The sequence below is a fragment of the Mauremys reevesii genome, linkage group 5, assembly GCF_016161935.1.
Source record: "Mauremys reevesii isolate NIE-2019 linkage group 5, ASM1616193v1, whole genome shotgun sequence".
NCBI classification, from domain to species: Eukaryota; Metazoa; Chordata; order Testudines; family Geoemydidae; genus Mauremys; species Mauremys reevesii.
The window spans coordinates 10,274,859-10,299,779 of NC_052627.1; the positions used below are offsets into that span (position 1 = coordinate 10,274,859).

General features: G+C 40.4%; 2 protein-coding genes across 5 annotated transcripts in view; one reads left to right on the forward strand and one right to left on the reverse strand.

The window, feature by feature from the left end:
* The window catches only part of WRN (WRN RecQ like helicase), a 167,770-nt gene that overhangs the window by 5,612 nt on the left and 137,237 nt on the right, over positions 1 to 24,921 (forward strand). The window lies entirely within an intron of this gene.
* Positions 5,867 to 24,921, reverse strand: part of PURG (purine rich element binding protein G) — a 40,722-nt gene continuing 21,667 nt past the window's right edge. Inside the window, exon 3 of one of the 3 annotated variants that reach the window (XM_039540803.1) lies at positions 5,867 to 7,009. In XM_039540803.1, coding sequence (XP_039396737.1) covers positions 6,775 to 7,009 — 235 coding nt within the window. In that variant the 3' untranslated portion in view covers positions 5,867 to 6,774. Of the gene's footprint in view, positions 7,010 to 24,276; positions 24,460 to 24,921 lie in introns of those variants that run through there. The other 2 variants (XM_039540811.1, XR_005599174.1) reach the window with 2 other exon arrangements.

Below are 24,921 nucleotides of genomic sequence, written 5' to 3' on the forward strand. Positions count from 1 at the left end.
AGATTACAGCCCAGGTTGCTGGGGTTTAAAGGGGATCAAGAAATACCTGGAGATCAATTTTCTTAAGTTCAAAGTTTGACTCTGAGTTTTCCTTTGTGTTGTTCCCTGCAGTTTGTTCGTGAGTCGAACTAGCCAGTCCGGATGAATGCAGTGTCTCTATGTTGCCTCAGGTCAATAGGAAGCCTGCCTCATTGAATAAGAGAAATGTTAAATTTTCATGGTTAGAAAGTTTCTAGCCCTTCTGGTTGCAAAGAAAAAGCTTCAAGTTTGAACGGATGTGTCATCTTAGGGAGACTGCAGCCCTATCCGCTCCAGTGCCTCTTAGCTCTTTGTTTTGCCAAGCAACAGCAGCAGAATTAAATTAACAACATTTTAGTCACTTTCACTGCTGATAGACCAGGAGGCCTTGGGGAGCTGTCAAAATAGGTCAGTTTCATGCTGCTGAGAACAGCTGGGCATAAGAAGGTATGGAGATAGGGGTGTTTATTAGTAATAACCCTAAGTAAATATGATTCATGGTGAAGTGGCCTGAGTAAGTAGAAGCTGGAGAAAGGTAGCGCAGTGGAGACCTGTTCTCCTCCCTCTCCCCAAGCACAAGGAGATTGGTGGAGACGTAGAATAGCGGAGACCCACCCCTTTCACAGCAGCCTGGAGACTTTGGAGAGGTGAGAAGGAATAAAACTTCCTCCTCCTTCCAGCATCTAAAAGGGGATGGAGCTTCAGCTATGTCAGGCATCTATTAACCAGAGGCTGATATGAAAGCTGGAGCACCCACACAAGCTAAAGGGGCAGTGACCATGAATCTCACTACATTCAGCATCAGCAAACACCGGACCATCCTAACCAGTAATATAGAGACTTAGAGCTTCAAAAGGGCTAATTTCTCAAACCTGATGAAAAATTACAATAAAAATTGATTAGAAGAAAAAAAAATTAGACAGAAAAAATGTGAATGATAATTGGGAGTTTTTTTAAAAAAGAATTTATTAGATGGTCAAAAAGCCACAATTCCACAATTAAGAAAGTGGGTAACATTGGGTAAATGGCCAGCTAGATTCAGTGGTGAAGTGAAGGCAGAAATTAAGAAGTAATACATAACAAATGTAAAAGAGGAGAAATAGATAATAATTGATATAAATTAGAAGTTATGATGTGTAGAAAGACATCAGGGAAAAAGCCATGGCTGGCAGGGCTAAGGACAAGACGTTTTTAAAATATATTAGGAAAAAAAGAAGTCCTAGCAATGGTATAGGCCAATTACTTGATAGAGATGATACAATCATTAATATTGATGCAGAAAAGGTGGAAGCATTCAGTAAATACTTCTGTTGTTCTGTATTTGGAAAGAAGCAGGATGATGTACGTGTGTCATGATGATGAAGTACTTTCCAGTCCATCAGTAATTAAGGAGAATGTTACCCATCATCTTCTAGGGATAAGCATTTTTAAATCAGCAGGATTGGATAACTTACACCCAAGTGTCTTAAAAGAGTTGGCTGAGGAGATCTCTGGACCACTAACATTGATTTTTAATAATTATTGGAACACTGGGGAAATTCCAGAAGACTGGAAGAGTGCTAATGTTATGCAAATATTCAAAAAGGACAAGTGGGATGACCTGGGTTATTATAGGCCAGTTAACCAGACATCAGTCCTGGGCAAAATAATGGAAAAGGTGATAAACGATTCAACTGATAAAAGAATTAAAGGATAGGAATATAATCAATGCCAGTTGGTTAACACTGTTTGACAACACTCATTTTCCATAAAACTAACCTGTTTTCTTTCTTTGACGAGATTACAAGTTTGGTTGATAAAGATAACTATTTAACTGCAATATCCTCCGATTTTTAAGTGTTTGAATTAGTACCACACAACATTTTGATTAAAAAATTAGCACTATACAATATCAATGTGGAACATGTTAAAGGGTACAAGAACTGGCTAACAGAGATCTCAGAAAGTACTTGTCACTGGGGAAATCATCCTTGGGGATGCTTTTAGTGGGGTTCCACAGGGATTGGTATGAGGCCTGATACTATTCAATATTGCTATAAATGATCTGAAAGTGACTATAAAATCATTGCTGATAAAATAGGCTGATGACTCCAATAGGTGGGAAATAAAGGTGAGAGCATGGCAGTCGTGCAAAGCAATCCAGATCACTTGGTGAACTGGGCACATTCAAAGAAAAGGCATTTTTATATAGCCAAATGCAGGGTCATACAGCTAGCTAAGAACAAAGAATTCAAACCATACCGACAGAAAGTGGGAGCTCTATCCTGCAAAGCATTTGCAGGTCATGGTGGACAAGCAACTCAACACCAGCTCCCAATGTGATGCTGTGGCAGAAAGGGCAAATGCAATCTGTCAGTGTATAAACAGGGGCGTAGAAGAGTAAGGAGGTTATTTTACCTTCGGGTGTGGTATTGGTGAGCGACACTGGAGTACTGTATACAGTTCTGGTGTCCACATTTTTAAAAAGGACATTGAAAAACTGGAGAGGGTACAGAGAAGAACCATAAAAATGGTTTGAGTACAGAGACAGACTTAACAAAAAGAAGCCTGAGCGGTGACTTGATTACACTGTGAGTGACTTCAAGGGGAGAAAATACCAGGTATTTAAAGACATAACGAAAACCAGTGGCTGCAAGCTGAAGCCAGACACATTCAAATGAGAAATAAGGCACACATTTTTAACAGTGAGGATGATAAACCATTAGAACAAACTCCCAAAGGAAGTGGTGGATTCTCTCTCTTGATGTCTTCAGATCCAGACTGGAAGCCTTTCTGAAAGATATGCTTTAGCCAAACACAAGTTATTGGTCTCAATACAGTGGTAATTAGCTGAAATGTAATTGCCTGTGATACACATGAGGACCAGACTAGATGACCTAATGGCTCCTTCTGGCCTTAAAGTCTTAATGTTAAAAATCCGGTATGAGCAGCTGACAGTGGCACTGGGATGGACTTCTCTCCAGGACACTGTCCAGAGTTTCACTTATAGAGACCCCACCTGTAAATGATGTGCACTTGTACTCATACTATTCAGCCACTAAATGTCTGTGTGTATGCTATACAGAGCTCTCGACACGGTGTGGTCCCTAATAAACAAAGATGACAACGCTGGAATACAAGTTATGTGGAACCCTGTTTGTGTCTGTAGTTATACCCATTTAACTCCACAAAGGATATGGTTAACAATTGTGTATGACATTGAAAGCAATGTTAAAATTCAGGACAAGAGCTTTCTTGGAGGCCAGCCCAAGACTGTGGATTGAACTCCCCCAGGAACTAAGGACCCATCACGAACCTCCCCATCTTCTACTCCAAATGCCAGGCACATTTCTTTTACCTGCCTTCTCTGACATGTATATTTTAAAAAAAAAAAAGGCAAAACAAACACTCCCTGCACATGCTTTTCCCCCTGGGGAGAAACATGTGATAGATATTAGACATGTCGCTTGATGCATGACTGGAAGGCTCTCTGATACCGCAGTGATGAGTGCAGGATAAGAGCACACAGAATAGATCTCTCTAAAGTCTTATACCGTGCTCATCACTGCAGTATCGCACACAACTGTTATCCATAGAATGCAAGATCAGTCAATTGTGCTGGTAACTCTGATGAACTAGAGACAGTTCGTAGCAAGTCACAATTGCAGCAGCATCTTCCATGCCTACCTCTGTCCATTACGTGTCTGGTAAACTTTACAACCCTTGTTCATGAGCAAAACACATGTATAGAAAAAGATCATAACTAAAAACACCAGCACATGGCCTGGTTCCCAGGAGATGCTGACACTGAAGCCCACAGGGGCTACAAGTGCTCAGGCCCTTGGAAGATCAGCCCCGAGGACTTAGCACTTGCCTGCTGTGGATGTCAGAGTGCTTTACAAAACTGGGTAGTCATTCCTGTTTCTATCTTATGGATGGAAAAAGTGAGGCAAAGAGAGGTTAGTTTTTCCAAGATCAAGAAGCAAGTCCCCTGCAGAGCCTAGAAACTAAGATATGATGAGGAGCAAGCGCAGATGACTTCAAGAAGATAACCTGGTTAGGCTAAGGTGAGAGGAGAATTGCTATAAAGGGTTCATTCACATTAAAATGGAGAGAGAAACTAAATGTTAGGAAGGAAAGGAACAAATTGAACATACACTCAAAGGAGAAGGGCTTGCAAAACATTGGAATGCCAAAGCCACAAACATAGCAGATTAACAGGAGGAGATGGAGTAATGGTTCCCCAAAAGAGATAGGTGCAGTGCACTGTTTTATTTTCACCACATATACATTACACTTTCTGCTGAAGTGAAGGCATCATACATTGACTACTGTGGGACTGGTAATGTCCTGAGCGGCCAGAATCTTGGTTTGATTTTAAGTCTGCCGGGACATTGGCTCAATCTGGTAGAGAGCTGAAATCTGCAGTCCTCACACAGGCAGAACTTCTGCTGAAGTTGAAGGAAATGATAGGAACCTTCAAATCTTCCTAAATGGGCTAGCCATGGAAAAAGCTCTACATCAGTCCTGGGCAAGCAGCAACAATGAAGCCTCCTGAGAAACAACTACTCAGGATGGGGAAGAGGAAGGGATGTGGACCCTGGGCACGCAGGATACACACAGGCAGAGGAGGGTACCATAATTCAGGGGATCACAGGCCATTTAAAGAGAAAAGGAGGGGAGAATCATGGAGAGGATTCTCACACATGGTTAAATGGATGAAGAAATCAAAAAAGAGGAGAAGGAAAGCAGAATAAATCATAGTACATTTGATATGGCTCTTTCAGAGTTGTGGTCTTGTTAGAGGTTAGTTGACCAGCCTTGTGACCAGCCACGGTCCTTGCATCATTCTGTGGTGGTCATCTGCCCTCAACAAACCAGGGAATGATGTGTGTGGCCGAGGACATTCAGACACGGGTAGTCCCCATCCAAAGTATCCTGCCAGCCTGTGTGTGCGCCAAACTGGATCAAACTGGTTCCTGGTCAGTAAACCAGGCTCCTGACCTAGGACAGACAGGGTCTGAAAACAAAGTATTTGCGTAAGGGAAAATTAAACAAGTCAATATTAGATAAAATTTTATAACATTTGGCCATGTGTGTTAGCATCGGGAATGGGTACGCACCACCACCAACCTCTAGGCCCCCAAAATGTTTACCTTTAAAAGAAAACCACATTCTCCAGGGGATGCCAGGGTTCACTAAATCATTTGGACCCTAACAATTAAACTAGGCTGCACTGCTTTCAATAGTGGATTTTTCCTCAGTGATTGATTGTAAAACTCCTCTGTGTGAGGGTTACTATAGAAAAAACAATTGTACTCCATTTGCATTTTAGAGAGGATTTTGCAAAATCTTTCCCTGGCAGTGTCCATGGTTTTTTTGTTTATGTTGTTCTCGGTGAGCTCATTACCATAAATAATTTAACCCCTAAAGCAAAAAAACCCCCTAAGATTAGAATTTGTTTAACCTGAAGAACTTTCTTAGTAACTACATCAGCTCTTAACTCATTAACATATTGTGCAACATCACTTACCGTGCAGATGAGTTTAAAGATGAAAGCTACTGAAAAAGCAGTAAAAGAGGAAAACTAGCAAAATGAATATCAAAAATGCAAACACGTTAACTCTGAAAGTCTGGTATTCTTCCCCCTTCTTTGGCAGAGTGTGTCCTTGGCCTTTTCATGGAAAGAAACCAAGGTAGATGTTTGAAAGACACATCCCAATGAATGTGTGAAAGACACATCCCAATGAATTTCCCCTGAAACACACCCATATCAAATTAGATTCTAAAGTAAAACCAAACAGACTGTTAAGACTACACAAGTAAGCAAATTTATTTTAAGACAGAACAAATATTGTGGCAAACAATATATAAATTCAATTGATAACAGGGGTAAATATCAGACTTTGTTTTCAAATAGATATAAAATATATTCAGATTTTTTCTCCAAAAAAGCAGCTCTTTTTTCTCCTTTATTTTAAACAGGCCAAATAACTCATCGGAATATTGGCTCCTCAGCTGGCAGGGAGTTTTGAAAGCCCTATGGGTAATCTGGAGATTTCCCTGCAGCTCCTACTAATTTTACAGTAGCGTAAAATGCACGTGACCAACAAACCACTGCAGAAAAAATGCTATGGAAATGCTTTGTTTTCTTAGTGTAGGTTTGGTCCATTCTGTATGTTCTGTCAAAGGCAAACCTAGATCGAGGTCGCCTACTTACCATTTTCTTTCCTGGCTTCTTGCCCTAGAAGCTCAGAAGGAGAAATCTATTATCATTGCAGACACTGCCTTTATTTTGACAGAAAAGGAGGCACACAATGGGCACTTTCTAGTGGTCAAAACTGGAACAAACTTAGCTACATGGGTGCTCAGATAGGCACCAATGAGCACTAATTTCACAAGCTAGACAGATGCATCTAATTCTGATTTGTGGAAAATGCGTGTTCACAAAAAACAAGGACTATTCAGCTCTAAAAATTAAATTATCTTGTGATCTGCAGTTCAGCTATGATGGAGCTGCCTCTGGTACAGAACTTGCATACTAACAATCCATGAAACAGAGGAACTAATTTTCAAGAGCTGAGGAAATTCATTTGACTCTATATACTATGCTCAAGCAATGGTCTCCAGTGTGAACATCTAGAGGTAGCAGAAATCTACCTAGCCTTTCTGTTACTGCACTTTTCCATTACACTATGGACAGTGTTCAAGGGGTCAAAGCTGGTACTAACTTAGCTACACAGGTGCTCACATACTGCAAGGAATGAGCACTGATTTCTAATACGTCTTGGTAAATCCTCCATGTTGCCCGTATTCAACCTTCACAATGCAAGGTCCCTGTACTGGGAATACCATGCTTGAAAGCTGAAGAGTGGAGCAAGCTGTCAGCACTGCTGCTGCACGTGGCCAGAGGAGCCCCTGCTGTGTGATGCAGAGTACTTTCTTCCCTTCAGGGTTGAGTGGGCAGCCTCTGTAGAATTCCCATCCTCTACTGGCACAAGGAATGAAACATCTAGAAATGGCAGAGAGAGCTGCATTACTGTCTGGTCACCTGGCTATCCTGTAGCTGTTGTAAGGACCTACCTGGCATGGATATTTTCATATAAATGAATCTGGATTGAAAATCAGCTGAGGGTCAAAGAGTTTTAAACACCTGAGGAGTAACCTAGATTCTTGGTCTTGCTATAACTATCTCCAAGTGGAAATACAAGAGTGTGTTTTAAAGAAACAGAGCTGCTTTCTAGAAAAACAATCCTGAACCCAAAGAAAGCTCACTTAGAAAACAGTAGATTGTCAATGGTACTTTGAAACAAATTCAAGTTTATCATTTTGTGTGTTTACTTCATACAAACAGATGAGAGAGACTTTAAACTTCAAGCTTTGTTCAGCATGTGTGCAGTTAGCATCCACAAAAGCACCATTTGATATGGAAGAATTAGCACCACGTAATTTTAGGACCTAACTGGCAACATGCATCATTAAAAAACTTGGAACATGGACATTTGTGTGGTACATGGTACAGTCTATTATAAACAATACAAGGCAATTTATGATTTTTCATACAGTACAATACAGTCACTGATCAATGAACCCTTTTAGTACAGTACATGACAAGTAACACCTTGCACCCTGTTAACACTAGAATAGGCTGTAGATTTAAACATGTCTTGTGTGAGTGGCTTAGTTTACCTTCTTCCTACCTTCAAAATTCAGGGTCTGATATTTACATGGTCTCAGAAAGCGTGCCCAGATTTGTTGGTCTCTGTCTCAATATGGGCAAATACCAAACGTGTATTTTGCAAATGTCAAGCTACACAAATTAAATGTTAGAACCACAAAATAACCCAATAAAACAGCCACCCCACTTAGCTTTAGCCTTCCTGAAATCTAGGTCTTGCAGTAGTACGCTGACATGGAAGGCGAGGGAGCGCCCCAACGTGCATCCGAGTGGATCCGTGGATACACTGCTAAGAGTGCTATGGAGTGAGGCAGCTTGGGATGGTGGGATATCCTGCCTCTGTCTGAACGTGAGGTCATGATGTGGCGTTTCAACATTTTGATGTTACCCAGTGTAGGATGAACATGACTGCCCTGCTCTGCAGCTGGGAGCCAGTCTTAAGGCCAGATCTCCAGGGCCAAGGGCTGTACTGGGAAGTAATGAGCCCCCTATTCCTGAGGTTCAAACACATGAATTACCCTGCTTCCATCACTGCCCTCTACATCACCTACTAACCTGCAGGAATCTTGGACAACCGGACTTAAAGAGTCAGGGCCTCTACAATCGCTGCCTCCTCACTGGCCAATAGGTCTCACTCAGCCATGTTCTTACATTGCTCCTCCTCCGCTTCACCTGTCCTCCTCCCCATCTCTTCTCATTCCCTCCCCCACTCCCCAGCTGCACTCTCTCCTCTACTGCTTCCACTGGCACTACTGTTTACTCTTGTCCCCTTTTCCCTCTCACCCGCACAACGCGCCTCCACTCCCTCTTTTGCTGCCACCTCCTGGTGATATCTGCCCTGCCTCTGCCCCTGCCCACCCCTTACCTGGAGGTGCTCTTACCCCAAACATGGCTTTGGCTGCCACCTTGACACCCCCAACCCCAGCTTACAAATCCATCTCTTGATTGACAAACCATCACCCTCCATCCAGCCCCATATCTCAACCCATCTATGACCGTTCTGCAATGTCCAGTTGCCCTTTCAGGCCCAGCGTGCCTCAAGCTGGGTCCTTGATCTTTCCCTCCAGTCCCTTCCCATTTCCCTGCATCACCCTAGAGATCACCATCCCCCTACTCATGCAGGCCCATAACCATGGGTCTGACCCAGCCTTCTCTCCAGACTTGCACCTGCAGACCATAGCTACATCCTACTGCATCTTCCTACAGAGCATGTCGGAGATCAGACCCTCAACCTCGGGCTGTGACTCCCTCTGCCTCGCACCCTTCAGATACATCAAGAATGCTGCTGCCCCAACTCATCACTCAGACCACATCAACTCCCTCCACCTGACATGAGTGATGTGGAGAAAGTGGATAAGGAAAAGTTATTTACTTATTCCCATAATACAAGAATTAGGGGTCACCAAATGAAATTAATAGGCAGCAGGTTTAAAACAAATAAAAGGAAGTTCTTCTTCATGCAGCGCACAGTCAACTTGTGGAACTCCTTACCTGAGGAGGTTGTGACGGCTAGGACTATCACAGCGTTTAAAAGAGAACTGGATAAATTCATGGTGGTTAAGTCCATAAATGGCTATTAGCCAGGATGGGTACGGAATGGTGTCCCTATCCTCTGTTTGTCAGAGGATGGAGATGGATGGCAGGAGAGAGATCACTTGATCGTTGCCTGTTGGGTTCACTCCCTCTGGGGCACCTGGCATTGGCCACTGTCGGTAGACAGATACTGGGCTAGATGGACCTTTGGTCTGACCCGGTACGGCCTTTCTTATGTTCTTACGACATCTACTTCCTTACTCTCCTCGGTGCAGCGATGTTGACAGAGCCTGGCCAGCCAGGGTGAGCTGTGTCTGCCTCTCACACCTGTACTTCCCTATTCCTGACACTATCTCATGTTGACTCTGTCCCCATTAAAACACTAAAACAAAATATGTAACTGACACAGCTGTGCCAATTCTTCACCAGATTCATTCCCTTGTGTGCGCTATCTACGCTGGACAGCCCCCAGCGCAAAACATGGGCCTTTGGGCACTACCAGCTTATAATGGTCACTACTGCTGCTACTAACAATAAAGGGGGGTGGGGGGAAGAGACAGAAAAGCTGGTTTAAATGGATTAGTGGCCACTGCAGGATTAATGAAAAGTGAATTGCATATGGGTCACTTTAGTTTCTATGTTATTGTGGCACTTGTATAGAGGATTCTGATAACCATGAGAATTGGGATAAAGTCTTGACTCGGGAAATGTAATCAGTGCTTTTGTGGACATGCCCATCTGATCAGGTACACTTGGGGATAAAAGAGGTTAAAGGCAAATTCACACTCCGCCTCTAAAGCTAGCTGTTTGACTACTGAGACAGTGGAATGTACCCCCATTCCCACACACCAACTTAGCCGGCACTGAAATGTCTTTCTAGAAACAGATCATGTAAAGAGACCCTGAACTTATAGTTACATTTAGGCCAATTCTGGCATCCTGCAAGACACTGTATAACAAACACAAAGAAAGAGTTAACAGGTTTACTCTTCTTGATGCACAACATATGATCATAAATGGGGATACATATCAAGAAAAGTAAACTCCTGAAGCCAGTCCCACACCAACACCACTTCATACCTCTGACATAGTGAGAACAGGGTCCAATGGGAAAAGTGCTAAATTACAGTACATTTGCATTTTTATATGTCAACTATTGAACAGCAAAACAGATTGTTTGAAAACAGAATCAGTATCGTACAATAAGTTCACATTTAATTCTTCACCATTTCTACACTTTTAACACATGCATTTTATTTCCATTATTTTAATTCCAGTAGGACCAAGATCCTTCAGAACAATGATCTAACATTAAACAAAAAAATTAAGAAAAATATTAAGCATCACATAAGTTTCAGAAAAGTCTGTTAATTAGCATCACAATGTACTCAGATTTACATTTAAGATTTTTCATGCCATGACTTTAAAACACCTTTTGGTTAATAATATTCTACTGAAAAAAGAGTACTGTTGGGGAATATATATATATATCTATAGTTTTAAATGACTACCTGCTATATACAGGTTTCTGATAAACTTGACTCATTTCAATGTCATCCTATTAATGTATATAGCTGTGAAATTACTTCAATATATATTTTAAAAGAATGCTAAATAATTATAGTGACCTTACATGTTGTCAAAAAAGAAAGTTAGTGATAAATTACATTAAAACACTGCCTGTGTGCCATTTCAATTTATTCTTTAACTATCTAAAAACAAAATACTTAAGAACTTTATCCCTTTTGAAATAATCTTCTGGTGAAAAAAGGTGCTTTGCTATAAATTACACTTGGGCTTGTCATGTGTGCCATGTAGTAAAGAACTTTGTTTACGTTCGATGTCTTGAAGGAGGAGACGTCAAGTAAAGGGAGGCAGCAATCCTATTTTGGAGATAAGCTGCTCCATGCGCCCCATATCCTGAGCTAACTGAGTAAACGGCATACTACAGCCTGTTTAGCTCACTGAGAACTTTCAATTTTCAAAAGCACCTAGTCAATAGGATGTAGGCTTCTGAGTCATGGAAGTGCTTTTTGAAAATGTTACCCTCTAACTAGCTATGGTTCTTACTGCTAAGACATGCCAACACTTCCAACTGTTACGGTTTTAAACCTGGACTTGCAGAGTGAATTGGGCTATGAAAAAAAAACTGTCCTTTATTTTAGCACCACAATTAAAAATATAGAACATAAAAGCCTAATCCTATTTGGCCTTTAATATTTAATGGTTTTTAATCACTTCAATACTTAGTCAAGATACCAAAACAATATAGAGTTCTATTCCAATAGAAAGCTCTAACCAGAGCTGAGAGGAAGAAATCATTAAAATCTATGGTTTATTAGGAAAAATATCTTAATTACTGCAGCAAAATAAATGTAATTGATATATCCACTTTTTAGTTTTAATACACCATATTCAGATGAGCAGATTTTATCATGCTTATACTCTTCCAAGATTATTTCTGCTGTGTCAACTAGTTAATAGTGATATATGAAACCCAATTTACATGTCACACTTTAGAATTAACATGCAATTTACTACAGTAAGCATGGGGCCTTACCTAGCATATTTCACATGAGAAGAACTCTCACTAGGAGTATTGCCAAAATAAGAATTGATTGGACGCATAACTAGTAAACTGGGAAAAATATATGTCTTTTAGTGATATTTAGATACCCACAGCATAAATGCCTTCACAACCAGCAAAGAGTCCTGTGGCACTTTATAGACTAACAGAAGTTTTGGAGCATGAGCTTTCGTGGGTGAATACCCACTTCATCGGATGCATGCACTTCTGTTAGTCTATAAGGTGCCACAGGACTCTTTGCTGCTTGTACAGATCCAGACTAACACGGCTACCCCTCTGATACTTCACAACCAGGTAATTTCTTCTTCACTAGAAGAGAATCTGAAGGCTTTTAAAAGAAGCTAAACATCATCAAGGACTGGACAGGGTATGGCATGTGATGTTAAATATGTACATCCTACATCTGAAGGGTCTCACTTTGTTTTCAGAATCATATAGAATTAGCATTATGTTTAGCATATAGAGACAAAATATCAAATTCAATGAAGTGTCTTTCTAATCAGTCTCTTCCAGGATAGTCTCAAAATCTTCATATTTGGATACCATACAAATTTAACAGGAACAATTGTGTACATCTAAGTGGCTTCCTGCCACAATGTACTTCACATTCCTAATGCCACTCCTAAAATTCAACAAACCCAACAGTCATTCTGCCCAATATGCCACCCTCCTAGTATTTTGTAGTTCCTTCACTTGAAAAAGATCTTTTTTTGTTTAAGCCCACAATAAGTCTAAGTTGAACTTCCAATAGAGGCACACAAACGGCTTTTATTGCAATGGCTTAAGCACAGTCTGCACTGACAATGATGTCTAATAAACCTTAGGAATAGTTTTTTTATTTACTTTCCTATCTATCCTTGGTGGACACAAAGGTAAAATTGTGGTACCAAAAGCAAGAGTATGTAGCCATATATTTAACTATATTTCTTATTTCACAGCCAGTGGTCTGTGCAACGCAAAGTATAAAATACAAGGTCTTGGGCTGTTCTTCTCCCCCATAAGGTTTCTCCTGTATCTTTGGTGTTTTTAAAAGGTATGCACTCAATTGTCTCAAAAAATTTAGGACAACCACATTTGCCTGGACGTCAATGATTCAGTTTGTAACAGTACACAGAAGTTACATTACATATGTTTGGACTGTTTTGTTTCATTAATTTATAGAATTTCTAACATATAATTTACTGAAGTAAAGCGCCAGACGGTGGTCATGTTCACTTAAAATTCTTTTTTTGATTGCCACTACATATTTTAAAACATACAGCCTGTGATAGGCTACACAAAGTAGGAAAAACAAATAGCTTGAAACTCAGTGCTAATAGTACTTATAAAAGTGCAGTGCTCCATATAGTCAGAAGCAAAATGACGACTAATACTTAAAGTGCTAGCTTTAAAGTTGGTTTGGTTCAGCATCCAAAACCTGGTTAGAACATGTATGGTAGTTAGGGACTAAATAAAAAAAGAGTAGAGAACACTGAAATTGCACATGCCACACCAAAAGTGCTCCAAATTACATCATTAGAGATGCACAAAGCCACTGTTCAGCTAATGAACATATACAAGCAAGCATCTGACATCTTCTAGTTTACAATAAAGTACACTTCATAAACTTCATTAGCACAAACCAATTCAGAAAGAAATGATCACAACTTACAAAAACAGTCTTCCAGAACATTTACAAATCTTTGCTACCACGATACTCAAAGTCAAGTGAAAGCTTTCCTGGAAAGCCTGCCAAATGTCAGCAGCAAGCTTCACAAATGCTTTGACATGCAGTTTGCAGAGGAGTCACATTAGGGACTGTCTGCTTTTTCACATTATCTTACAGTTAGCCTATATATTTTCAGCTTTCTGAACAGGCATTAAACTTACATTGTCTCTTGCCCACTGTAGCAGTGAAAAGACAATTAATGCAGTAACAAGTTTATGAATGCAATCTTAATGAAATTCTTAGCATTAGCTCTTCATTTCTACAAAGGAAAGCATAGCCCATATGTTTTTCGATAAGCAGATATTTTCTTTAAGCTTCTAGCACTTCATACTGTATAGCTGTGAGAAAGTGAGGACTTAAACAACATGAAGACAGTGTGAAAAACACCAACATCCAAAACAACTGTGATACCCCCTTGTAATCGCATGGATGATCTCTAGGAGTACTGCATTTTACACATTTTTTGGAGGTGAGTTGAAAAATACAGCATCCACCTAGGAAATCACTTAATCCGTTATTCTGCAAATAAATGGTGTGTGAACATCACTGTGCACCAAAATGTATTTCATTTCAGTTCTTAATGCTTGCGTTATTGTTCCCTGTAATCACTTTTGTCAAAGTAAAAGGTCTAAAACCATCTGAGGCAAGAATCTAAACATCAGTAGTCAAGATCGGAGAGAAACAAGCGTATAGTATGAGTTAATGGCTAGAATACCAGCCATTTAAATACATAAAAGATCCGCCACTCTTGTGTGGTCTGAGAAAATAATCTGGAGGAGGAGGAGGAGAGGGGGGTATGAAAACACACAGTAGACTGGTATCATCACTTCTTACTTAGGGTGACCATGTGTCCTGATTTTATATGGACAGACCTGATATTTGGGGCTTTTTCTTTTCTTTTCTTTTTTTTTTTTAATATGGGCTCCTATTACCCCCCAATCCCATCCCAATTTTTCACACTTGCTATCTGGTCACCCTATTCTTACTAGTACAGATAAATATAAATGTCTTTTTTCTTACAGTTTGGCAACGCTCATGTAACTTGTCATGCCAATTAAGACTCAATTAATTGAACTGTAACAAAACCCACTTATTCCTGTACATGGGTTTCAAACAATAGTACCGGCCTGCTTTATTTTAAAACAGAAAAAATGCAAATTGAAAATAAATGTAGAAATAAGAGTTTATTTAATAAAAGCAGGGCAGAGAAAACTCTCCCCTCTAAGCCAAATGTAATTCAGTGCCTCGGCTCTGACTTCAAACTGTCAGCAGCTCCCGAGGTCCCTCGGAGGCTTTGCCAGGCTATGCAGCCACAAAGGCTGATCTCTGGTCAGTAGCAACACTCTTCTGTGGCAATCGCCTCACAATGCTGGAACTACAGCTGCCTGTGACCTTCCCTTCTCAGGGGAAAGTCTGTGACACTACCATACCTGACTGTCCCATAGACAGAGCTTTTGGGCTCTGGGGAATTCTGTGGCTCGAGAAAGAGATACCAGGGAGCCAGAGAAGAAAAGGTCTTAAAGATGTGTCCATGGCTGACTGCTCCCTTCTGGAGCCCAATCAGAAAGCAGGCCAAGGACTCTGCCAAAAGCCAAAACACAATTAGGGAGAAGCAAGAGCCCTCCATACAGTGTGCTGAGCCCACCACCTTCTTTTACTCTCGGGAGAGGAACCCTTGCTGGCCCCAATGATCACCTCAGGGCCAACAAGGACTTTTTATTTAATTAAAGCTATTTACTGAGACGCTCCCCCATGTGTCTTCCCTCTTGGAGCCAGGCAGCTGGTACAGCCCCAGCGTTTTAGTAACTCTATGAGCTGCAGAGCCCCAGCAGGCAGAAGAAATGGCTGGATATAACAAAAGCTGCTGCACTGAGCTTGTTTACTTAAACTCTGCCGGAGAAGCTCTGCTCTGGAATGTATGGGTTTCCGTTTTGCCCACTGGTATTTATGGCCTCCTTGGACTTGATCGTTATTATTTGTATTACATGACACTTAGGAACCCCAATGGAGGTGCCCCACCGAGCTAAGCATCATGCTGAGAGGGAATGGAAGGCAGTGCCTGTCCCAGAGAGCATACAGCATTATGGATAATACAGTCCAAAAAGCCACAGATAATTTCCTTCTGGAACAGGCCCATAATATTCTTAAACAAACAAAAAACACACCAAAGTCAGAGTCCCTTTCCTCTCATAGCTCTAAGGTAGTAGTCTGAAGACCCCAGTGTGTAAACCATCTCTAAGATTCCCAAAGGGGTTCACACCTCCATTCAAAATTTTTTTAGGAGTCTGCAAAGGAAAAAAGGTTGAAAACCACTGCTCTAAGGGAAAACTCCCTCCCTCTTTCAGGGTTGCTTTACTAAATACAGTCTGCTCAGCAGACACAATACATAGGGTTATTTTCAGGAGCTCAATGTGCATGAAAAATATGTTACTCCTTACAGTTTAGGTTTTCAAAGAAGCCTAAGGGAGGTAGGCCCTGAACTCCTAGTGAATTGCAGTTGGTGTGAACGCAAATCACCATTGACTTATGTAAAGTATTCTGTGCAGCAAGCATCACTCATAACTGTAACAAATGTTTAAAGGATGCATCAAACCATTGCAATCCAGGCTTACATGCTCCACACTGAAATCTTTCTACAAAGTTCTTTATGAAAACATATGTGCAGCTGTGCTATAAAATCAGATTCAGTGATTTGCATTTTCTTCTACCACTCTCCCTTCTTAAAAAGAAAATGCCTCTTTTGCCGTGGTTAAAAATTCTGAATGTCTTACTAAGATATTACTCTGTGGTGGCACATCTGTAGCTTGTAGTTTTCTGCAACTAATTACAGGCCTGACACTGAAATTGTGGAGCTAGAGAAGGTCACTCATCCACAGCAATCAGGATCACTTGGTAAGCCAGGTGCAATCAAATGATGTCTTTTAATGCAACCAAACATGGTTGTCACATACTCAGGAACAAAGGCGGCAAGTCACACTTACAAGATAGGGGACTGTATTCTGGAAAGAACTTAAAAGTTATAGAGGGCAACCAACCAACTGAACATGAGATCCCAACAGGACTAAGAGGGCTCATGCAACTCTCGGATGTATAGACAAGATAATACCTAATTGGAGTTGGGAAGTGTTATTACCTATGTATACAGCATTAGTAAGCCCATAACTGGGCTACTGTGTCCAGTCATGGCATCCAGACTTCAAAAGAAGATGAATAAATCAGAGAGGATTCTAATAAGAGATACAAAAATACTTTGACCTGGAAAAACTGCACTGCAGTGAGAGACTAAAGGGATTTAATCTATTTAGGTTATCAAAGAGAAAGTTAAGAGGAAACTTAATCTGTGTAGGTTAAGGCTTCCTAATATCAAACAGCTTTTTTTCTGTGTAAATACTTGGAATATGATTGAGGTATAACAAGATCCACCATCTGCAAGCTGAAGTTCGGAAAAATACAAATTGGAAACAAAATGCAACTTCACAGTAAGGATAAACTATTGGACAGTGAAGGACTTGGCTCCTCATCTTTTGTACTCCTAGAATTTATTTTTTAAAAAGCATCACAGCGGTATTCAGCTTGGTCTAAAAGAGAAAAATAAAGCAGCTCTTTTATAGCTGTAAAATGCCTTTGCTCTTGAGTTGGAATGGGCCATGTAGTAGGAAAATAGTTCCTTTCCTCACTGCATTTGACCCACAAAGTATAGCGGTTCTTTCATTATAATCCAGGGGTCTGATTTTTCAAAAACTTTGCCATCCTCTTGCCTTCACTGAGTTGTATGCGTGCTCAATGCCTTTGAAAATCAAATATAAATATTTAGTGTGTAATAAAACCACAAGCCATTCAGGGAATACATTCACTCTTAACTATACCATATGTTTACACACACACACACACACCCCACATATGTGAAGATGTCCATGCGACAGATTATTCTTTCTTTATGGCTGTGCAGTTTATCACCTCAGACTGCCTCTCCTGCTTTACTCGCTAATCATTTCCCTGAGGAACCATTTTAACATATCAACCCCTTGGGCAGCCTCAGACAGCAACCACTTAAAATAAAAGTCATCCTGCCATAGAAATATTTCCTTCTTTCCCCCCCAATAGTTGCGTCTGCCCAAGACTCAGGGGAATGATACATTTTCTATACTTAAAATGCTACTTTAAATGGTGTTGAAGCCTTCGAGAGCTAGAAGCAAGTGCTGCCCTCCCGCCCAACCAATTGGGAAGCTGGAATCTCCCATTTCCAGGGTTATAAACCTCCCATTTCAAGAACTGCAGGGCTGGGAGATGGTAGACTTTAAACCCATGACATTTTATGTGTAGATGAGCTAGTTAGTGTAGTCTGTAGAAGTTTTATGGCTCCATCTGAGCCCTACACTTTTAGACATATGGAAATTATGTCACCCAGCATTTGGACGTGGAACGATATAAAACCAACCCTGATATAATTTTTTTAATATTAATTAAAACATTTCCAAAATAGTTGTATGCATTGGGGCATATATAAAATACATGGTGATGTGGTATAAAGGTTCTAACTGGCACTCATTTAAGTTGATCTGCATAATTGATTTGTTGCTTTACCACTAAGGTTATCCCCAGGCTGTTTCAGTGGTGAGGAAAGTGATTCCTACATAAAGCATATTGTAGAGTGTACAGGGATTTGAGATCCTTATGCATGAAGGACATAATAAAAATGCAAGACATAAGTTTGAGTGATTATGAGGCCATTTTAATTACATGCAATTTACTGCAATGAAAAAATGTTTCTTGTAGTGTAAGGATGCCATGTGAAGAGGTAATTATGCATCCTTTCTAGTCCTAGCAGGTTTCTGTTTGAAGAAGTTTATTTACAAAATTGTAGTGTAAGGATGCCATGTGAAGAGGTAATTATGCATCCTTTCTAGTCCTAGCAGGTTTCTGTTTGAAGAAGTTTATTTACAAAATGTACATCTCTGTGCCTTGATGCAGTCATTACAGCCATTGAACTTGGGCCCAATCCTGCAAACCTTCACCATGGATTTCATTAGCAATTCTATGGGCAGAGGGCTTGCAGGATTGAGCCCTTAACCCATCTTCGGAATGGCAATGCCTTGTGATCCTGCATGGACTGTACTCTAGGGTATACTTTGTCTCTGAACTTTTGAACAGCTTCAACTTCAAGTATGGTAAATCAAATATGTTTGATTCAACTGATGCTAGTGGTCAAATGCAACATTTAGTATCGCTACAATGTATCACTTTGACATTCAGAATTTCAGTTTAGAGAATAAAAAAACTAAAATGTGCATAAGAAAATCATGTTTAGATATTCTTAATAAGCAAGTGCCAGCTATGCATAAAAATAAGTCAAATTCTAAAGTTGGCTTGTAATTTTTTCATTTTTATTTGCAGCAAAGTTTAAATACTACATGATAAATGTAGCATTTTGTAGCTATACAAATATAACCATCATGAAGGCCAAAAAAAAAAAAGCGCCCATTTTTATACATGGTTCCGAAAATCAGTAATGGATGAAAAATGAATCTGTCCAGTAGTTCTGCAGAAAAGAATAGCAGAAGGCACTCAAAGCACTGAAAACAATGTCTTTCCATTCAGCCCTGGACTGTCTATGAAGCAGTGGAAGAGGCAATAACAGCACACAAGCTTCTGCCATGATGATACCCAATATTCATCTTCATATCTTGAACACACCCAGGAATGTTGGTGCAGTTATTAATAACTTATTTACAAAGTTGATGAAACAGTCCTATTTCAGTTAATGCCTCCTTGACTTTGTAAACAGACAAGTCTTGGTCAAAGACCAAGGACCTACCTAGTGTCCTGGAGTACAGCTGTCCCAGGGAAGGACCGATTCAATCACTGGAACCCACATATCATTATTGCTATGTGGCTCTGTGGACACTACCAAACATCAACTCACTACTGCTGTATGGTCTGAGGCCATGGCGACTCCAAGTCACAGCAATCATCCAAGCACACTTGAAATGCATTTTCTCCCAAGTTCAGAGCCTTTGTTCTCACTATTTCTGATACAGGAAGTATTTTATGCCTGCTAAGTGCATCTCACCTCAGTCAGAGCAGTTTCAGGCTGAAAAATATATTCTCAGTTCTTGTACATATTCTCTGGTCTTTTCTATAGATAGACATTTGTTGCTAGATATTTAGATTTGCCTCCAATGCTAGGAGACACATTCCTGAGGTGCTTGGTGGCAGCTAAATGATATCAGTACTTTGTACTTACAGTGACTTTCACCTGATGATCTTAAAGCATTTTATGATTATTAATTAAGCTACAATGATGGGGGGAGTAGAGAAAGGTTATACAGAGATCATTTTACCTACTGCCAAAATGCTGCAACTTCTAGGATGGAATGCAGCAGCTGCTTAACAGCACATGACAGTGCTACACAGAAGTATAGTGCAGATGCAATTTTATGTAATTGAAATTGCAGGGGGAATTAATTAGGCAAAATATAAATCACCTGAAATTCAGCCAGGACACAGGGGCTAATCTTTGACAATGGTAAGTCATCAGGAGGTAGAACCTTCAGAAGCACAGCCCTCCGACACAATGTTGACATGAACGGCTCTCACCGATGATTATAACATTGGTTGAGGACTGACTCAGAGATAAGTGACAGCTATTTAACCACAACCACTTCTTGTACCTTGTAGATAGTTCTCAGAGGCCTCCCACCAAATGATTAACGTTGGCCAAAATGTTCTTCATGTGTGAAATCTGACAGGAAACATGGTGCTTTGGGTAAGGCTGCTCTGCTTCCTTTGTTACCATGGGCAAGTAATCTCCGTGTACCTCAGTTCCCATGTGTAAAATGGGGCTGATCCTTCCTTTTCCCCATACCCTTTGTCTGTTTTGTCCATTTAGGCTGTAAACTCTTCAGGGCAGGGACTCTCTCACAATGTGTGTGTACAGTACCTACCACAATGGGACCCTGATCTCACTTGAGCCCTCTAGGTGGTACTATAATATAAATAGCAGCACAAAATGGTCTGGCTATGGGACATTTTGCCTGGCAAATCAAAGTCTTCTTAGTGGTGCATTAAGTCCTGTCACTCTTATATTGACCAACTGGCATTATGAACCAAAATATTTAACTGCTCTAATTTGATGCAGTAGTTTTAAAAAGTCATGCCACGTCTACTCATAAGATGTTACGTACAATGCTGGTAACATGCTCCAGACTGCCATGTCTTGCACAATATGCTAGTCCTCCTTCGTGAAAGTCTAGGAGACCATCTGCATGAGATCAGTGATGACACAGTGGCAAGAAGGTTAATGTATAAAAACAGGGGAGTAGCAAGCAGGAATAGGGACATGATTTTTATCTTGTATATGGCATTAGTGAGACCGATGCTGGAGTGCTGCATTCAGTTCTAGTGGCCACATGTTAAAATGTTGAAAAAGTGGAGAGGGTGCAGAAAGGAGCCACAAAAATGATTTGACGGATGAAAACAAGGACAGGGAACTCCATTTGTTAAAGCTTATCAGAAGGAAGTCTGAGGGGAGACTTGATCAAGAACCAATGGGTGAAAGACAGATATATTCAAAGCAGAAATAAGGCACACGTTTTCTTTACCACTAACCATTAGAACAAGCTACCAAGGAAAGTGATAGACTCCATGTCTTTATGTTTTCAAATCAAAGCTGGATGCCTTTTTGAAGATCTGCTTCAGTGAAATAAGTTATTGGGATCAATATGGGATAACTTGGTGAAATTCTCTGGCCTGCAATATACATATCAGACTAGATGATCTAATGCTCTTTTCTGGCCTTAAAAAGCTATGAAGCTATGGTAAAAGTATACTACTACTGAGCCTGCATATTGTGGTGCACATTGTCAAAGTGCTATACAAACATTCCTAAAAATGTGATGTGCTGAACACAGAATCTTGTCTGGAAATTTCACTGTGTGCTAGCATAAGCCCTGTGCTAGCAGCAAAAGGCTGAGTGTGCAGAATTTGCAAAGTAACAGTCTCACATTAACCAGGTCTTAAGATATAGGATTATCTCCATGATGAACTAGGTTAAGTAAGGTTTGCCAAGGAATCAAACAAAGGGTCAACAATAAGGAAATCTATCAAGCCCCGGCCTTGGAATTTACTGAAGACTACAAACATATGACACACTGGATGAGATATAGGATATGTAACCATATTCTATTGTGGAGGATATTATGATGTTTATATGCAAGACTTACGCCTTAAACTGTCATTTTCAGATTAGAAGCCAACCTCTGCAATAGCTTCCGCCAGGCTCATCATTGAAGCCCTAGTATATCATGTTCGCTCGGGCCACATTCCCTCCCATTTCTTTATTTACACAGACTTTACAGACATGTTGGGGGTTCCCTTGAGCTCAGAGCCCCAGTACAACTGTCCTCCTTTCTTTCCCTTGTCGGCAGGGCCAGCTCTAGGCACCAGCAAACCAAGCACAAGCTTGGGGCGGCACGATTTCAGGGGCAGAGTTCCTGTTCGCCCGGAGGGGGTTTTTTTTTTGGTTGGTTGGTTTTTTTGCGCTTTGGAAGTTGCACTCCCAGAGGTTTTTTTTTTTGCTTGGGGAAGCAAAAAACCTAGAGCCGGCCCTGCTTGTCGGCCATGGCTTCAGCTCAGACGTTTGCTGAGTGATTGATAAATAATGCCAACAAAGGTGATGGTGAAGTAAAGCCTATCAAGAAGCCATGAAGAACACAAGACTGTGGAGATGCTGAGACAAAAGTGCAGAGGAACTGCAGTCTCCTTTCCATAATCTCTGAGGATACGCAGAGTTGGCATCTTTTATAGAGCCATGCATTCTGCATTTTGGCAACTCATATAGAATGGCAAAAGCAGAATGCTATCATTTAACAAACCTTGTTCCTATCAGCATGGCTTTTACTGGAACTCCACTGAACAGAACCTATTCAGTTCTGAGAATATCTGTTCAGATCATCCCTGTCAACAGTCTCCAGAGAATTTAAGGATTTGGGAGAAAATATGCAGTTGCCACCAATACATCTTAAACAACGGTTTCTGTTGATTGCAGAGTGAATTTCACTTAAGCCATAGTAACTGTTGCCATCATTATGGATTATTACTGACGTAATCAAGTAAGAATCCTTGATTTTCCTCTCATACATTGTAGTTAGAACTTGCAAATAAGCAGGTGGATTTTCAGCTGTCAGCTAGACAGCTTTCTCCACTCAATGGAGAGGCTAGGCTGCAAAATCTAAACATTAAAAAAAAAGTCTAGCCCCTTGGTTGAGAAGAACGCCTAGACATGAAGTGATGCAGCACCACATTTCTGAGTTATGGAAGCAAATGGGTGCTGTGCCTGTGCTGCTGCCCACCGCTGTCTCAACCAGTAGCAGTATGAAAATAACAAGACATTGAACAGTTTCACAGGAATCATCTGTGGGAAAGCAACAAAACCAGGCACTAAAGGTACTCAGGGAATGACAGGAAACACTCAGAAGGCTGGGGGAGAGGAGGAGTGGAGAATCCCTCTTTGCAGCAGCCGGGGGGCCAAGGTAAGGGCAGAAGAGTGAAGCCATCAACTGCAGCATCCAAAATGGTTGGGGAGGGACAGAAGCCCAGCAAGGATGAACTGCCTTTGTCAGAAGGCTCTTGAGAAGAGTCTCTCTAACCTCCCCTTGTCTAACATATAAAGGAGAGTGGGTCAGGAGCTTCAAGTTTATCAGACACCTCGGAGCTGAAGATGGATACGAAAGAAACAGCCCAAAACAAGAGTACAGGGATACCATGCTAGGCATCTTAGGACTCTCCCTTTTCCCAGCAGTTAGAAGCAAAGGTTAGGCTTCCTGATGGAATACCACTCTTGGACCTCACTGCTTTCCCTCCCTAAAATCTTTATTGCCTCCTTACTCCTCCATGAGAAATACTCCAAAGAAACCAAAATAAAGGAATAAAAGCTGTAATTGGAAATACATTTTACGTGAGCTCTGAACAAAAAGTGAGATGCCATCTCTCCAACCTCTGGAAGCCTTGATACCACAAACTGGCTTTACAAGAATGTCACCTGAATATTTAAAATTTAAGGAATCAATTTAATTTATGGTAAGTGATTTAAAAGCTACTGGGAATTTTTATTAAGAGTGAAGGCCATAAATTAATGTCAGTTCTAGACTATATTTACACTCCACTAGCAATTTCTCTACAAGTTCTGAATCAAATGAACACAAAAGGTATAAACTCATCAGGTAACCTATCCAAAAAGGCAGCACTAGAGTACTGAAATCACTGAGACAAACACAACAGAAAAATGTCCCAACAGCCACTGCCAGTCACAAATCAACAACTTGAGATGCACACTTCTAAGGGAGAAACAAAGGTGTACTTCTGAAGAATAAACATTCCAAAAGTCAGCTCTTTTGACTGGAAGACAACGGGTCATAATGTTGCCAAGCTGTGGGTGAGAAGTGAATCTGCAAACAGACAATTTTTCTAGCAAGACCCAAGAACAGCTGACTTTGGAGGTACATATCACAGAACACTGACTTAGGCATAGCAAAGACACCAAATCGAGCAAGTGAAACTGAAGTTCTAACCAGCCAGGACTTCGGAGAATTCATTAGGCATACCAAGAGGACCAATGGTTTGTTCACACATAAATAACTTCTTTTTAGCCCTAACAAAAAATGCACTCTGGGCCTACCTGAGAAAGGAAAGACTGGTACTATGACAACTACAAAGACTGATTTTTCAAGGAACAGTAATGTCTCTTCAAATTGTTTATTTCCAAGTCAGGTTTATGGATTTACAGAAAAGTCTAATTGGAACACTGAACCACTCAAATGAAATAGGAGTTTCGTTATATATAATTGTTAGCAGCTATAGAAATGAGCTACTTCCATCAGCACAGTGACTGGAACAAAGAAGACAGGTGCATTAGAAAAAAACTGTTTTTCCTTTTCTTTCTTGTTTCTCCTTTATCTCCTGCAAAGGAATTTTTTGTTTTTTATTAAGTGTTTCTAAAATTTCATGTTTCCTTTTTCATGAATAGTTCAGGAATTTTCATTTATCTAGTCAAGACATTTTTATATAATTATGGTCCGTGTACTAACAACATAATTCAAAACAAGAGAAAAACTTTTTAAAAAGATAAAATTGTTGCACCAAGTTAACATTTTTATGGGCACAGTATTTAAAGAGAACAATTTAGTTAAATGTCTTGGTTTGCTACAGGGACGATTACTTAGTAATTTTACTTTAATGCAATGAATTTCCTTTAAAAACAAATGTACCCTTTTTGGGGATTACGGCCTCATTTTAAAATATTTAGTTATATTATTGTAGCTTTTTTTGATGGACTGAAAACAAATTATTTTAAACAGGTCTATTTTGTTAACAAGTATACGTTGAAACAAGGTTCCTTTGTGTGCCTTAATTTTCAGTGGG